Raw genomic sequence first — 17107 nt, 5'->3', positions numbered from 1 at the left:
AATTAAAATGTGATTTTAATTTTATAAGCTTGGATACATGTTATCACATGTGATGTGGTGGTTCAATGAGTGAAGAGATCCATGCTAATTTTTATTGGTTTACTTGCTTTAATGCCCATGCATGAAATTATATTATAATGCGATTATAGGAATGGCATTCTAATAAAATGGATGGATCGTTTATGGATGTGATACATGGGGTTATGGGTGGATGTGATGCTTCGCTCTCTTTCTCTCTCTCCCCCTATTTTTTTTATAAACAAATGTACTCCACCCCATGGGCAGCCCAAATGGTGGGTTGGTTTCTCCATGCGGGGTTTCTTTATTCTTATGGAAGGAAAATGTATAGATTTTTCCTAGATTTTCATTGTAATTTTTAGAGGAGTTGCATGTTGATGGTGATCCACATGTGGCACTCAAAGCTTATGGAGATGCAAATCACTTACTTTGAAGACGTGATCGGGCGGAGGAGATGATCGAGGCGTGGCATCCATGGCATGATTGATGCACCCAAGTTATTAGTTTTATTTTTATTGGGAGGGTTCTTTAATTACTTCTAATAAAAATGCCACCATCCCATAATCACTTTTAATTAATGTTGATTAATTATGATTGTTTAAATCTGTCCATGATATGTGAGAGTTGATTAATCCCTCTTAATTCATAATACATATATGATATGGACTAGTCTTAACCGGTAGACATGTCCATGGCCTCCTATTGAAGATAAATGTAGAAAGTGTGTGACATGACCCCGCATAAGCCGACAGGACATTGTCAGGACCTCTGTCTCACATTTATCTATATTTACCTCTATCTAGATACCTTAGCGTATGGATAGTGAGAGGGCACTGCGACAGTGGGGCATCTTTCATGATTCCATGATTCTAACTAATGCAATAGGTGAGTACATGACATGGGTGTATGTCAGCCGACAGGATCTGGACATGACACCCAGGTGGCTGAAAATATTAGAAGCCCATGAGGCAGACAGCTTAGTCCACACTACCATGGTGTGTATAATGACTCTCGATAGGGTAAGTTATGCATGCAAGGATTGTAGGTATCCAATTCATCTTTTGGGTTATGAGGGAAACCCAAATCATGAAAGACCATTAATGTGTATGTGCTCAATTTATAATTTCAATGGTTGTTAATTAGCATGTGATTTTTACTTGTGCATGTGAAGATTATTATACAATGGCTGCCATTAATTCCAACCTGTTAGCACTCATTAGCGAATACAAACTTAATGGTACGAACTATGTTGATTGGTGCCGGAGCATTAAGTTGCTCCTGATTGCTGAAGGACTATACACAGTTCTAAATGAACAAGTTCCTCCTCAACCCGACCCGAACGATTTTAAGGCAAATGAAAAGATGCAGGATTTTTTTCTCATGAGGGATTCCAAGGCATCACTTTATATTCTAGGATCGTTGAAAAAGTCAATTGTAGACTCGGTGAAGGATATACGCACAGCTGGGAGTAAGATGGATAAGCTTATTGAATTGTTCAACAGGCAGTTGACACACGCCCATTCTGATGTGGTGAGTCAAATCCACAACACCAAGATGTCCAAGGGGACTCCAATGATGGATCATATAATAAAAATGATCAATCTGTTTGAAAAATTAAAATCCATGGGGACTAATTTCAGCCTACGATACAAAACCGATGTGATCTTAGCATCATCCACCCCTGCCTATACAACCTTTAAGATGTCCTACAAGATGTCTGACATGGAGATGGAGCTCATGGAGCTTGCCAACGCACTGGTAGAGGCAGAAGCGTCCTTGAAAAAAGATAAGGCTGAGGTCAATGCAACTGAGGCAAAACCTTCTTCAAGTGGGAAGATGAAGAAAAAGGGAAGTAAGGGTAAGACCCTGAAAACCAACAGTGGGAAGTCTGGCAATAAAGGCAAAGGTAAATGCTTCTATTGTAAGAAGGTACATGTGATGTTCAAGTTCTTTATGAGTCTAATTTGTCTTTTGAACCGACCAATTCTTGGTTGGTGGATAGTGGTTCCACTGTTCACATTTGCAATGATTAGTAGGGGTTTAAGGAGACAAGAAACCTGAAAAAAAATGAGGTGCGTCTTCGAATGGGCACTAGAGCTGAGACCATGGCAATGGTCATGGGGACTTTTATTTTGAATTTTAATTCTGCTGGTTTAGTCTTAAAGGATTGCTATTATGAACCCTCTTTTAAGAGGAAGATTATTTCAGTTTCAAAACTTGTTTTGGACGAATGTAGTTTCTCCTTTAATTCTAAGTTAATTATTCATTTTAATAATTCCTTTGTGGCATCCGGATATATGCAAAGTGATTTGTATTTTCTAGATAACCCTATTAGAACGAATGTTGTTTCAAATGTTGATTTGAAACGGAAAGCAGCTCCAGTGAACTCAACATACCTGTGGCATCTAAGATTAGGTCACATTAATGTGGACCGAATCAGTAGATTGGTTGGGGATGGGCACTTAAAGAGTCTGAGGGTGGAACCAATCCCCACATGTGAGTCATGCCTTCAGGGCAAAATGACAAAGAAACCCTTTAGTAATAAAGGTGCTAGAGCCACAGATTTGTTAGAGTTGATACACACTGATGTGTGTGGACCCATGAACATACAAGCAAGGTATGGGTATGAGTAGTTTATCACATTCACCGATGATTACTCTAGATATTGTTACATATATTTGATCCATAGAAAATCGGAAGCCTTTGATAAATTCAAAGAAATACAAGCCGAGGTCGAAAGACAGCTCGATAAATGCATCAAGTCCTTACGATCAGATCGTGGAGGGGAGTGTCTATCGGATGAATTTAAAGAACATCTCATATCACAGGGGATAGTTAGTCAACTAATTAATCTAGGCACACCACAACAAAATGGTGTATTCAAACGACACAATCGGACCCTATTGGATATGGTCCGGACGATGCTCACTTATAGTGAGTTGTCTCTTTCTTTCTGGGGGTACGCTTTAGAGATGGCAATATATATCTTAAATAGGGTTCCATCTATGTCTGTAGCCAAGATACCCTTTGAGTTGTGGAAAGGGCGAAAGCCCAGTATTCAACACCTTAGGATATGTGGTTGCATAGCACACGTGCAAAAGCAACAGACAGACAAGTTAGAATCCAAGACTTCGAGATGCTATTTCTTAGGCTACCCCAAAGGCACGATTGGATATTTTTTCTATGACCCGGTTGACCAAAAGGTCATTGTAAGTAAACATGTCACATTTCTGAAAGAAGATATGATGACCCAGAGGTCCGAACTAGTAGTCATTAAGGAGCTATCAGATAGCTCAGAAACGTCACTTCCAGAAGTGAGACCAATTGACATACCCGCTGAAATACCAACACCTGAAGAACCTCGACGCAGTGGGAGGACTATTAGACCACCCACCAGGCTCACTCTTATAACCGAAGAGGAAACAGTGGAAAAGTTCCACATGGTATCGGTTGAATCGGATGATGATCCGATGACATACTCTGAGGCTCTAAAGGATGTTGATGCCACTAGGTGGCTGGAGGCAATGCGCTCTGAAATCGATTTAATGCATTCCAACAAGGTCTGGACACTAGTCGATCCACCACTTGGTGGCAAGCCAATTGGATGCAAATGAATCTTCAAGAGGAAGAAGGGCGTAGATGGAAAAGTCGAAAGATTCAAAGCGAGACTGGTGGCAAAGGGCTATACCCAGAAAGAGGGTATAGACTATGAGGAAACCTTGTCACTAGTGGCGATGATGAAATCCATCAGGATTTTATTGGCTATCGCTGCACACTTTGATTATGAGATCTGGCAGATGGATGTGTAGACTGCATTTCTAAATGGGTTCCTACAAGAAGAATCTACATGGAACAACCAGAGGGGTTCTCTTCCTTGGAGGAAGAAAGAAAGGTGTGCAAGTTGCAGAGGTCCATTTATGGACTGAAGCAGGCTTCCAGGAGTTGGAACATCAGGTTTGATCAATCAATCAAATCGTTTGGTTTTGATCAAAACATGGATGAACCATGCATTTACAAGAAGATCAGTGGGAGTGGAATATGCTTTCTTGTTTTATACATAGATGACATATTGCTGATTGATAACGATGTAGGTTTTCTTTCATCAGTAAAACAGTGGTTATCCACAACATTTTCGATGAAAGACCTTGGTAAAGCTAGCTATATCCTTGAGATCAAACTTGTGAGAGATCGCCAGAGAAGGATGCTGGGCTTGTCACAGGCTACCTATATAGACAAAGTCCTGGCCAGATTTAGTATGGAGAACTCCAAGATGGGAAGTGTTCCCTTCAGACATGGAGTCAGTCTTTTCAGATCTCAATGTTAGTCTCAGACAGACATTGAAGAGATGAAGAGGATTCCCTATGCCTCAGTAATAAGGAGTCTTATGTACGCTATGTTGTGTACGAGGTCGGACATTTACTATGCAGTAGGTATGGTAAGTCGCTATCAATCTAACCCTGGACGCGAGCATTGGAGTGCTGTCAAGAATATCCTTAAGTACCTGAGAAGGACTAAGGAATATTTTTTGGTTTTTGGATCTGATCAGTTGTCAGTATTGGGATACATAGATTCGGATTTCTAAACTGACAAGGATGACAGAAAATCCATCCGGGATGGTATATCTAATGGGTGGGGGTGCCATTGTGTGGCAGAGTGCGAAATAGAAGTCTACAGCCGATTCTACTATCGAAGCAGAATACCTTGCAGCTTGTGAGGCAACAAAAGAAGGTGTTTGGCTGAGGAAATTCCTATCAGATTTGGAGGTAGTCCCTGACCTTGTCAAGGGTCCCATTTTCTTGTTATGTGACAACAGAGGGGCCATTGCACAAGCTAAGGAGCCTAGGGCTCATCAGAAGAACAAGCACGTGCAACGGAAGTATCACCTCCTAAAAGAGATTATCCAGCAGGGCGACATGAGTATCTCCAAAGTGGACACAACTGAAAATGTGTCTGATGCCATAACAAAGAGTTTGTCTCCAGGAGTGTTTGTGAAACACATGGAGGGCATGGGTTTAAAATGTATGGGGAATTGGCTTTGATGTACAAGTGGGAGATTGTTGGACAAGTGTGTGTCCACCAAACCCGGTTCGGTCCGGTTCAACCCGGTTCACCTTTGTATTGAACTTTTATACATTTTAGTTTAATATTGTCACATGCGATATAAACTTTTTGAGCATTATGTGTCCATAAGTTTTACTTAAAATGGTAATCACGACTAGGGTTTGGGCTAGGCACCCTTATCACATGGTCGTCGCATTGGGTATGCCTAGACATGCGAGTCAGGGTACGAATGCGAGTGCTCACATGTTTGATGTGTGCATTGGCGAAGAATCTACTTTGTCGATTCCCTCATATATTACTGTCAGATCTAGGAAGGGATAGACATGTGTCACCGACACCCTATACCTGAGGGAACCCTACCATTGCAAAGTGTGATCGCATTCTTTGGTTCATCAATGACTGAGACTCAAGCGATTCAAAGCCGATGTTCTGGGAATGCGTGAACACTTTGTGAGTGAAGGAGTTATCCAACATGGTCACCACTGCCCGATTGGGGAACACTAAGATAGAGACTGTCTGTGCATGGTCGGATCAGAATCTGGATCCAGTGCCGTTTTAGAAATGGTTTTGCAAAAAAATCTATTTTACATAAAATGATAGATTATTTATTATTATTTGAATAAAGTGTTTTATCGAGTTTTGCGGGACCCGATCAGATGCACAAATGCTCTTATATGGACATGTACTATGGATTGGGGTTTGGCAGTACATGTGTACATACCCTAGATTCCATAATGATGGTGTTGATTAGTAGGGGGTTGTATATGATAAATTGTTATCATATAGGGATTTATTTAGAATTTTCTATTTTAATTGGTTCTTTATTTAATTAATGGGTATGGTGCTAATTATAATTATCCATAGATATTAAATAAAGTAATTAATTAATTATTTCCCTATTAGATTTTGCATCTTCACCAAGCAAAGGACTCTGAGATAAACAAATAAAGCCAATCTAAGATAAACGGATAAAGCCTATCTGAGATAAACAGATAGAGCAGATCAGGAGAGAGAGAGTGTCAGACTCTCACAGGGATTCTTCCCATCTGGGTTTTGGAAACCCATCTATAAATAGAATCCAAAACGCAAGAGGGAGGCAGGCTTCCACGTTTTTCACAGCCACCCCCTCCCACGTTTTGGCTCTCCTTCTCTCTCTCTTGTGAGTTCTTCTTCTTGCTCTCTAGTTTTGAGAACTAGAGCTTTAGAAACCCAGATCTGGTTGGAGATATATTCGGATTGGCTTGGAGAACCTTGGTAGCGTCATTGGAGGTTCAGATCTGTCTGCTTGGAGTGCTTCTTGGAGGAAGAACCATTGTCTATTGGAGGAGCAACACTTGAGGCTCACCAGGTTAGCAGTTCTTGATTAATTCCTTCAGTTTTAATTATTTAATATTTATGGGATGCGAAAGAAACTCGAATCGATTTATTTTCGCTTGTTTGAGTTAAAAATTACCGCAAGCGTACGGGTCAATCGTAGCTATGGGTCGAACACGAGGATATATACGCCACTCTATTTAACTAAATTAAAAGTAATGCAAAGTGAACCAAATTAAAGTGTTAAATTAAACTAATTAAACTAACGAAAATCAATACATCTAACTCATAAGCATCTAACAAAATTAAGGGATTAAATCGGCGTCCTAACACATGAGTATCTAATCTATCAAACTAAAGCGAATTGAAAGGAATAAAAATGCAGCCACACATAAAAAGAAATAAGGGAATAAAAATGCATCCACAAATCACAACCATATAAAATTAAAATAAAAGAAATAGAGGGAGAAGAAGAAGAAGATAGAGAGAGATAGAGGAGATGGAGAATGAGATTGAGAGTTTAGATAGTAAAACTTGGATGTGCTTGCATGAATGTAATTGAAAAGCTTGAATACTTGCATAAACTTACCATGGCATCCTCTTCTAAATCTTAAGAACTTAGATTAGAAGGCTTAAAACCTAAACTAGAATTAAGAAATTACAACTCAATTGAAGACTTAAATTGAAATTAAAGCATAAACTAAACCTATTATAACCATTAACTAAAAATCATAAAAGCAAACTAGAACTTAGAAAAGCCAAAAATCACAAATTAGAAGGAGAAGAAGAGAAGAAATTTCACTAAGTGAATGAACTAAAAATTATACTAAAAACTGAATTAAAATTGAACTAGAAACTAACTAAAAAATGAACTAAAAAACTATATTGTTACAACCCAAAGGGCAAGGGGTATTTATAGGGGGAAGAGAGGAGAAGAGAGAAGAGGGAAGTGTAGGAGAAATATTCCCTAAGAAAAGAGAATATTCTCTTCTCCTTCCTCTTTTACAATGCCTTGAATCCTAAAAAAAAAAAAAAAAAAATAGAAAGAAGAAGAAGAGAAGATTGTTTACACAAACCTTCTATTTCTAGAAAATTAAACTTCCAATTCTAACAAGTGCTTCCTTTTCTTTGTAGATATCTTCTCCAAACAATAAAATCAAAGCATCTTTGACTTTTGAACTTTCCATAGGTGAGAGAATATCTTTCAAAATAAATCTATCCCAAGTAGAATTTCAGAAGTGCCCTTGAGAAGTTGGAGGAGAGAGAGAGTAAGGGTGATGATTAGGATTCCTTCAAGAATAAATAAAATACCCATTCTATCCTTCAGAAAACGTGGAGCATGAGGTGCTTATATAGGCCTCACCATTGTGTTCCTTACGAAAAATCACCCAAAATAGACCAAAATTTCGTCCAATTTGGAGTTCGGGAGGCCAAGATATCTCAAGTTGAAGTTGGACTGTCCAGAGCCCTCCAAATAGAATCTTTCGGGTACAGGAAATATAACTTTTGGTTATTGCGTTAAGGCCCCTGGAATCCGAACTTTTGCTTCACTTTATCCCAGCCGACTGTCAATAATTACAAATAAACCCCTACAGACCATTTTCGTGCTTCGTTACGGAAACGGCCGTAACTTCTTCGTTTCAACTCGGAATCAAGTGCCGTTTGAACCGTTGCGAAACTGACTCGATGGGCTACGCATCCAAGCCATTAACACCTTTAAACAGCTTAAAAACATTTTCTTAGCATCATCTCCTCAATTTTCACAAGAATTCACCTAAAACCTGAAAAGCACAAGAAAGCACCGAGTAATTATGTCCAATGTGGTAAAATGCATGTTTTATGCACTAAGATTTCACACATAAATGTGCTCATCACCACTGCGCATTCGAGTATGGGATGGATCCCTCTTTCCATGTGATGGATTGGAGATGATTTTCTTTGTCCCTAATGCGTTCCATAATTGCGTGGGACACATGAGGGAAGGAGAAACCTTAACAGGGATGCACCAGGGTTCCCATGGGCAACCATAAGAAACCCTAAAATTAAAATGGGGCACTCATGGTACACCAAGGGCAATCCAGAGCGTGCAATACCCTAATTGGTTTATAATTGGTTTCCTTAGGGAACCAAGGCTTTATCCCTGGACCGTAGTTTTGACCTAAAGACATGACCAAGAAATTAAAATTAATCCATCTATCTTGGGCATGACCAGCATCAGCAGGCCTGATAGAGGTTCCAGTGATATAACCAGAGAGACCATGGGAACCGATAGCAAGCAAACAAGAACGAGACCACAATAGGTAATTGGCCCTATTTAATTTAATAAGGCTGGCTGAAAACGGAACCAAATTAGGTTGCGACGTGCCGTCGAGGCCAGAGGAAGCCGATGTGATCTCAGAATTGTCAGCCATGGTGGCTGGTCAAAGAGAAATTCTCAATAACAGAGAAAAAAACTTTTTAGAAAAAGATTACTGCATAGAAAGAGCCCTTGGTGGGAGTCAACTCACCACCAAAGGGTGAAAAGCTGTAGAAGGCACCCGCGAGAAGGAGAAAAGGAGAGAGTCGCGTGAGGTTAACGGAAGCCTAGGAAGGGTGGCAGAGGCCTGCGGAAGGCTGGTGATGGTGTGGGAGACTAATGGACAGCTGGCAGAAGTGGAGGTAGGTTGGCGGAAGTTGAGTGGTGGAGGGCAATGGTGCTGCTAGGATGAGATCACAACAGAGAGAAAGAGAAAAAGAAATGAAAGAAAAATTATCTCCCATATTCTCGGATTATTTTTGGCTCTGATGGTGTGTTGAAATCCATGAATATTGACTTGAGTCAGAGTGACTATAGCCATCTTTATTTATAATATGAGAAAGAATGCTTTGGAAAAGGTACAAGGACAATATTACCCTTATGGTAATTTTACCCTTAAACCCATATTACAACGGAAAGCCGTTTATATTTAGTGGAGTGGATCATCATCATCTCACATCAGTCATTGTAACAGTTGTTTACATAGTTTGATTTTAAAAGAGAGTACATGTGCATTGATATATATATATATGTATACACATATACATAGTGCTTAGGTCATAGTGGGATCTTTATCACCTCCAGTTTGCTGATCGGCCCAGTTCCCCAGTTCCTCTAACAAAGGGGGGCTGAAATGACCTCTCTACCCATGCCCAAACACCCTGCTCGGGTGGGGTCCATCATCCCCCTATTAGAGGAACTGGGGAACTGGGCCGGTCAGCAAACTGGAGGTGATAATTTTCCGATCATAGTGTGAGAGTGTAGAACAGTAGAGAAGTTAGAATTAGTAGAGTATGTAGTGAGAAATAAAGGTACGTGAAATTGTCACCATCTCCAGGAAAATTATCGTCTCCATTTATCTGCCCCTCCATTTACTCCATTTCATCTAATAGAGGGGAGTGGACCCCATCCGGGCAGTGTGTTTGAGCAAGGGGTAGGGTGGTCATTTCTGGCCCCCCTATGAGATGAAATGGAGGAAATGGAGGGGCAGATAAATGGAGACGATAAAGAACCCCATCTCCATGCCCATTTCCAACCGGAAATGGAAGAGTGATTTGAAAATTTTGATCATTGGATGGTAAGGATTGCTTTGGATTGATCAACAATGGGTAAATTCTAAGAGTGATGATTATACTCATTGTGAGTAAAGAACTGTACATAGTCTTCACCCATTGCCTTCCCTCTCCCTCTCCAGCTTCGACTATCCCGTTACCCTCATCGACAATCTCCTCTCTCTCTCTCTCTATGCATGGATCCCTGTCTTTTCTTGCGACTCCTCATTCGTCTCCAAGCACACATGCTCTGGCATCAACCCAGCGTACTCTGGTTCAAATACTACTACAAATACTGCTAAATTTGGAGACCATTTGATAGATTTTAACCTGCTTGCTCCGGTTGACGATGACAATATGAGCAAGTCGAAATTACCTTCATAAGGATGCACATATCGTCAGGAGTGTTCGCTGGTCTTCTAGTTATTGGAGCATTGCTAGAGTGTCAGCTGGTTGTTTGCAGTGTTTGCTGGTTGCTGGAGTCTTCGCAATGAGTCAGGGATAAGAATGAGGTTTGGGGAGGAAGAAGAGCTGTTGCTAGGTTCTTATAAGTAAATGACATATTTGTCATTTCCCCATGTAATAGAGCCATGTTGTAATCACTAAGTCTCCTACTAACGGATTGTTAAGATTGTAGTTTTTAATGAATAAGAATGGGTGTATGAGTACTGTGAGCGAAGTTTCGAGTTTTTCTCTTAGGCAAACTATAGGGGATGTATGCATAATTTTCCATTTTTTTTTTTTTTTTTTTTTTGGGGAGGGTGGGGGGGCGCGTGGAGGTGAATCCAGGTATGAAATTGAATGGATTTCAAAATTCTTTAATTTCTTTTGATCCACCCCAATAGCCGCATGTGCTCATATTCAAACTATAAACCTGCCCCAAGTTTAAGGAGTATTATTGCAATCATATTCAAACTATAAACCTGCCCCAAGTTTAAGGAGTATTATAGCCATTGCACCGAGTGATACGGTAGGCCACACTCCCATGTGTCTATCTCTCTCCTCCTTAAAACAAGGGGGTAGAGGTGTCTTTTCATATGGGGAGGAGAGAGATAGACTCATGGGAGTGCTGGCGTAGGCCACACTCCCGGACACACAACTTTTTCCCATATATATATATATATATATAAATAGTTTTTTATTTTTTCCATTCATTGAACTGTGGTTTGATAGGTCAACCCGACAAGAACTGGAACCCAGCCCATTTCAGTTCGATCCTCAGTTCAGTTTTAAGACTTATGGTTGGCTCATAAACTACGTGGTATGTCAATATCAGCTTTTACTCAATGTGGTGGTTTGAACCCAAACTCAATAGGTTAATGACACAAGGGGATATACAATCTGCATAGTGAAATTTTCTTGAGCCAATTTTGAGCAGAGATGCATTCCCAAAAGTTGTCGCACCAAGAGGGGGGAGTAACAGGGCTCAAAATATGATTTTTTTTTGGGGTAACAAACATATACACAATCTATGTACATAAAACCAAATATAGCTCAAATACAACACATGAAAGCCCTCAAGGAATCAACATGGCTGAAAAGAGAACAATATCAAACAAGGAGATCCTCCATCTGAGACATCCTGAGATTTTATCCCAGCAACAAAGCAAAATAGGCTTTGAAGGATTTGATGATGTACTGATGACAAAGAGGTGAGATGTTCCCTGTATTACAAATTTGAAATAGAATTAGATTGCTTTGATGGTGCTGCAACACCAACTTGATGGGCCCACGAAGAGATCAGATGGTGGGCAATGGCAAAAGGTCCAGGGACGAACATGGGAGCGAGCTCCCCGCTTTCCACATTGAAATCTGATGAAAAACTCTGCCCCTTCTCTACACCCTTGCACATTTGCTCTACCTTGGCAGCCAATGTTCTTTGCGCTTTTTCATATTCAGCAAAGGTCAAAGCTTTCTTTATGTCTTCCCTACTGTGCCATTGAGCATCTAAGGGGAGCAAAAGGAGTAAAAGCTGATGCTATTAGGCTATAAAAAAAGTAAATAAACTGTAGAACACCATCTATGTACTTCCAATTGATGCAATATGGTTTGAGCTTTCTATGAAGGCCAGCTGACATGACTTGTAAATCATTTAAACGGGAATGAAAATGCGTTATATATTAATCACATGCATAACTTGCATCGATCACAAAAAAAAAAAGAATTCGACCTAAGGTTGCCTTAAACATGTTTCGTTTGGATTTTATAGGACTTTGTACAAAAGCTCCAAATTCTAACATTATTGTAGCCAATCCCTCCATAATCAAGTGCAGTAAATAACAAATAAGATCCAGTATGGTAGACAACACCATGTACCATTCTGTGGGCTTCTATCTTGAATAGCTTTAGGCAGGACAAAGATTCTATAATTTCAAGAAATATACTAAATGAACAAATTTACAAGGAGGTGCTGGCAGTGACACAAAGAAGCAAGATCATGAACCAATCAAGCTTTCAACTTCCACTTTTCACTACAGTGAAGAAGGATTGTTGGCTTTGGGCCTTAGCTAAGTCTGGTAAGTTCTCGGTGAAATCTGCTTGTTATTCTGCTCTAACCTCTACTTGTCAAGCTTCTATTTTTGCTGATCCATATTGGGAGATTTTTTTATAAATCAAGATCTGTAGATCAGATCAGCACTAAACCCTGGTCGAATGCCCCTTCTTTTAGGAAGGCCTTGAAGATCAAAAAAGTGGACCTAAATATGATGGTCAATTTATCTCAGGGGAATATCAATTCACGGAGAAAATAGGCTCTAAAACAGAGCATCTGCATGTAATAAATCAAAACTTTTCCAATGTAAACAAGCACTAACAAGATACTAGGATTATCAAAGGACTATAGAAGGGGAATTCAATAAAAATCAGGGACCCAAACACAGAACAGCTAGATCGATTGAGAAAATAAAACAATAAATTACTTGCAAGAAGAACAAGTATAAGAAGAGGATAAAATAACTAATGGCTTCCCACCAAACCTGGTCCAGAATCTCACTGTTCCACAGGATCTCCCACCCTACACTGAATTGCAGAGCAGGTCCATTAAAGAGAAAATAAAATTATATTCATCAAAATCATGAGACAATGGTTCTTACAAACTACTTATAGAAAAATTAAACAATTATAATTTGATTAGGAATGTAAAAGCCTATTGTTAATAGCAACATAACTCAAAAGAAAACATAACTCTAAAAGGAAACAGCTCATGCATAAGTAAGAGAGCTCAACACTAATTTGTAACAGAATGCACAACTAGAAAAGCAGAACCGAGAGAAGAAGAGAAGTGGGAGAAGAGAGGACTGCTGTCCAGAAGGACCGAACTTAACAGCCTCCCTCACACTGCCAGTATTTATATGAAATAGATTACAGCCAAAAAGGGGGGATTCCAAATCATATTAGGAATCTTAGTTACAATTGTCCTATCAAGCTTGATGGGACAAATTAACTCAAGTAGTGTCGGACCACCTATTTGACCATTGCTGGTCGAGGACTGGCTGGTCACATACTTGGGACTATTCCAATGCCACCTACAACTGGGTCTCCGCAAGAGAAGGGGCTGTCCAATGATGCCATGGTCATGTCTTACTTGTTGGCATCCATACAACCAAATCTGTCCGACAACTTCATGCTTCTAGAGACAGCCCATCAGATTTGGAGCGCCACCAAGGAGACTAATGGCGTATTAGGAATGCTGCCCAAGTGTATGAGATTCGCAAGAAGGCTCATGAGCTCACTCAGAAGGAGTTGTCTGTCTCCACATACTATGCTACTCTCAAGAGCTTGTGGCAACAACTAGTTCATTACTCCACTTATCAACCATCTACACCTTCTGATGTTGCTACCTACCGTAAACACGTCGACAGTATCCGTGTGTACGACTTCTTGGCTGGTCTAAATGTGGAATATGACCCTATTCGAATGCAAGTACTAAACCAATCTCCCTTTCCTACACTGGAGCAGCCCTTTGCCATGATTCACACAGAAGTGACTCGTCGGGCTGCGATGTTACAAGCTCCTACTGCTAGGTCCGCCCTACAGACTACTGCCAGCCCTGCTCCCATTGCCACTACTGAAAGTGGTACTTTTGCCTCTAGAGAGCCTGTCATGTGTGAGCATTGTCACAGGCCCTATCACACCAAGGCCCAATGTTGGAAATTACATGGGAAACCTGCTGATTTTGAGGCGAAACAAGGCAAGGGGAAGCCCAAACCGAGGGTAAATCTGACTGAGGCTGCTGCTCCTACTGCTACAGTTCCCTCTGCTGATACTAGTTTTCTCAAGATGAGATGCTAGCCCTCCGTCGCATGCTCCAGCCATCTTCTGTTGCACCTTCCATGGCATCTGTTGCCTCATCTGGTTCTTACTTTGCCTCAGGTATTCCGGTCGGTAGTCAATGTGCATCAGCAGTCTCCAGTCCTTGGATCATAGACTCTAGTGCCACAGACCACATGACTGACTCCTCTCATGTATTTCATCATTATTCTCCTTGTTTTGGCAGAGATACTGTTCGGGTAGCGAATGGTTCCCTTTCTCCCATTCATGGAAAGGGTTCCATTCACTACTCCCCTACTATTACCCCAAATTCTGTTTTGCATATTCCTTCCTTTCCGACTAATCTTCTTTCCATTAGTAGTCTAACCAAAAAATTTGAACTGCAAAATAACCTTCTATCCTTCTCATTATGTCATATAGGATCTGGAGAAAGGCCACGCGATTGGGGGTGGTAAGGTATATGGTGCTCTCTACCTACTCGACACGGGTCAGACTTGTCCACCAACAGTTTCCTCTTCGGCTCATCAGTTACATTCAACAACTTCTTTGGATCTTCATCTATCGCATTGTCGGCTTGGTCACCCTCCTCTGAGAACTTTAGCTTTTGTGTTTCCTCAGTTAATTAAAGATTGTAACAAGGATGAGTGTGAAGCCTGTGCCTTAGCTAAGCAGACTCGTTCTACTTACTCTCCAATCAATGAAAGAAGTACTTCTCCTTTTGCTTTAGTTCATACTGATGTGTGGGGCCCCGCCCGCTGTGTTTCCATTTCTAGCTATAGATGGTTTGTTTCTTTCATTGACTGCTTTACTCGGACCACTTGGGTGTATATGATGCAGCACAAAAGTGAGGTTTTTCTATGTTTCCAGCTATTCCATTATATGATTCAGACCTAATTCAATACCAAATTAAAATTCTGCGGGGTGACAATGGCAGAAAATACATGGAAGGTCAATTCCAAGCCTATTTGGCTAAGAATGGCATCATCCATCAGACTAGCTGTGTAGACACCCCTATCCAGAATGGAGTCACCGAAAGGAAAAATCGCCACGTTTTAGAAGTGGCTCGGGCCATTATGTTTGCACGGCAGGTTCCTCCTCAGAATTGGAGTGATGCCATACTTACTGCTGCCTACCTTATTAACCTTGCCTACCCTTGTCCTTGATGGGCGTACTCCTGTTGACCTCCTTCAAGGTTCTTCTTCCTTTGTGTTCCCCCCAAAAATCTTTGGTTGTGTTTGCTATGCTTGCAATCATCATCTTCATGGTAAGCTTGATCCTTGGAGCATCCATTGTATTTTTTTGGGCTAATCCGCCTCCCAGAAAGGATACAAATGTTATCATCCCCCTTCTCGGCGTACATTTGTTACCATGGACATTGTCTTCCATGAATCTTTGGCATACTATTCTCAGCCACCTCTTCAGGGGGAGCATGATGATCCAGTATTTGAAGATGTGCCTGATATTCTTCTTCTACCAGCTCCTATCCAGGGGGAGTCTTCTTCTACCCTTCCGGCTCCTATTCAAGGGAAACCTCCTTCAGTCTCTAGGGTGCCTCCTATTCAAGGGAAACGAAGACCTGTGAGTTAAATTCCTGTGGATCAAGTCTTCAGCCGAAAACACAAAGAGTAAGTTGAGATCACCACTACTGTACCACTTCTCTAACCGTTAGAACCTGATCCAGATCCAAATTCCACTGCGTTACCTGGTAAGGATCCCTCTCTTGATTTACCTATTGCTACCCATAAAGGTATTAGATCTTGCACCCAACATCCCATCACCAATTTTGTTTCATATAATGCTTTGTCCCCTTCCTATTATGCATTTGTGTCCTCTCTTTCCTCTGTTTCTATTCCTAAAAAATGGCAGGAGGCAATATCAGATCCAAAGTGGAAGACAACAATGATGGAAGAGATGACGGCCTTATCTAAAAATGAAACATGGGAACTGGTGGCTCTTCCTTCGAGAAAGAAAACAGTGGGTTGTAAATAGGTGTTCGTTGTCAAACAGGCCAGGCTGGTGGCCAGGGGCTTTACCCAAACCTATTTATCAGGAGACATTTGCCCCAGTGGCAAAGTTGAACATAGTTCGGGTTCTACTATTATATACTGTCAATCTTGGCTGGGATTTGCAGCAATTGGATGTGAAAAATGCATTCCCTCATGGAGAACTGGAGGAGGAAGTCTCTATGGAGGTTCCTCTAGGTTTTGCTTGTGACAAGGACTCATGGGAAGGTTTGCAGACTGAAGGGGGCATTATATGGGCTGAAACAATCACCTCGGGTTTGGTTTGACATGTTCCATAAAGCAATGATCTCTGTAGGATACAAACAGAGCAATGCTGATCACATCTTGTTCATCAAGTGGAATGGAGATAAGATTACTCTTCTCATAGTCTATGTCGATGACATAGTGGTGACTGGCAATGATGCAGAGTAAGTCTCTACATTCTTGGGCAAAGAATTTGAGATCAAAGACCTAGGACAGCTCAAGTACTTTCTTGGGATTGAAGTTGCCCGTTCTCTCAAAGGCATCTTCCTCTCCCAAAAGAAATATGTTCTAGACTTACTTTCAAAGACTGGTTTGTTAGGGTGTCACCCATGTGACACTCCTCTGGAGGCTACAACTCATCTACTAGAGAAGGATGGTGATCCAGTTAACAAGGGCCGCTATAGAAGGATGGTGGAAAACTGATCTATCTCTCCCACACGAGACCAGACATTACGTCTGCTGTTAGTTTGGTCAGTCAGTTCATGCATGATCCCTACTCCACTCATATGGTTGCTGTTCTTCGTATTCTCTACTACTTGAAGTCAGCTCCAGGGAAAGGGATTCTCTTATCTCCACATGATCATCTCCGCATTGAGGCTTACACAGATTCT

At 40.9% G+C, this 17107-nt stretch overlaps 1 protein-coding gene across 2 annotated transcripts in view; it reads right to left on the bottom strand.

Moving 5' to 3' along the window:
* Window positions 1-11393: 11393 nt before the first annotated feature.
* Window positions 11394-17107, bottom strand: part of LOC122671846 (nudix hydrolase 19, chloroplastic) — a 64527-nt gene continuing 58813 nt past the window's right edge. For both annotated transcript variants that reach the window (XM_043869297.1, XM_043869296.1), the window contains one exon: window positions 11394-11907. In XM_043869297.1, the coding sequence (XP_043725232.1) occupies window positions 11630-11907 (278 nt within the window). In that variant the 3' untranslated portion in view covers window positions 11394-11629. The remainder of the gene's footprint in view (window positions 11908-17107) is intronic.

This window comes from Telopea speciosissima, chromosome 8, assembly GCF_018873765.1.
Source record: "Telopea speciosissima isolate NSW1024214 ecotype Mountain lineage chromosome 8, Tspe_v1, whole genome shotgun sequence".
In the NCBI taxonomy this organism is placed as follows: Eukaryota; Viridiplantae; Streptophyta; class Magnoliopsida; order Proteales; family Proteaceae; genus Telopea; species Telopea speciosissima.
The sequence above is the reverse complement of the archived record's forward strand: the minus strand, read 5'-3'. Positions and strand labels throughout refer to the sequence as shown.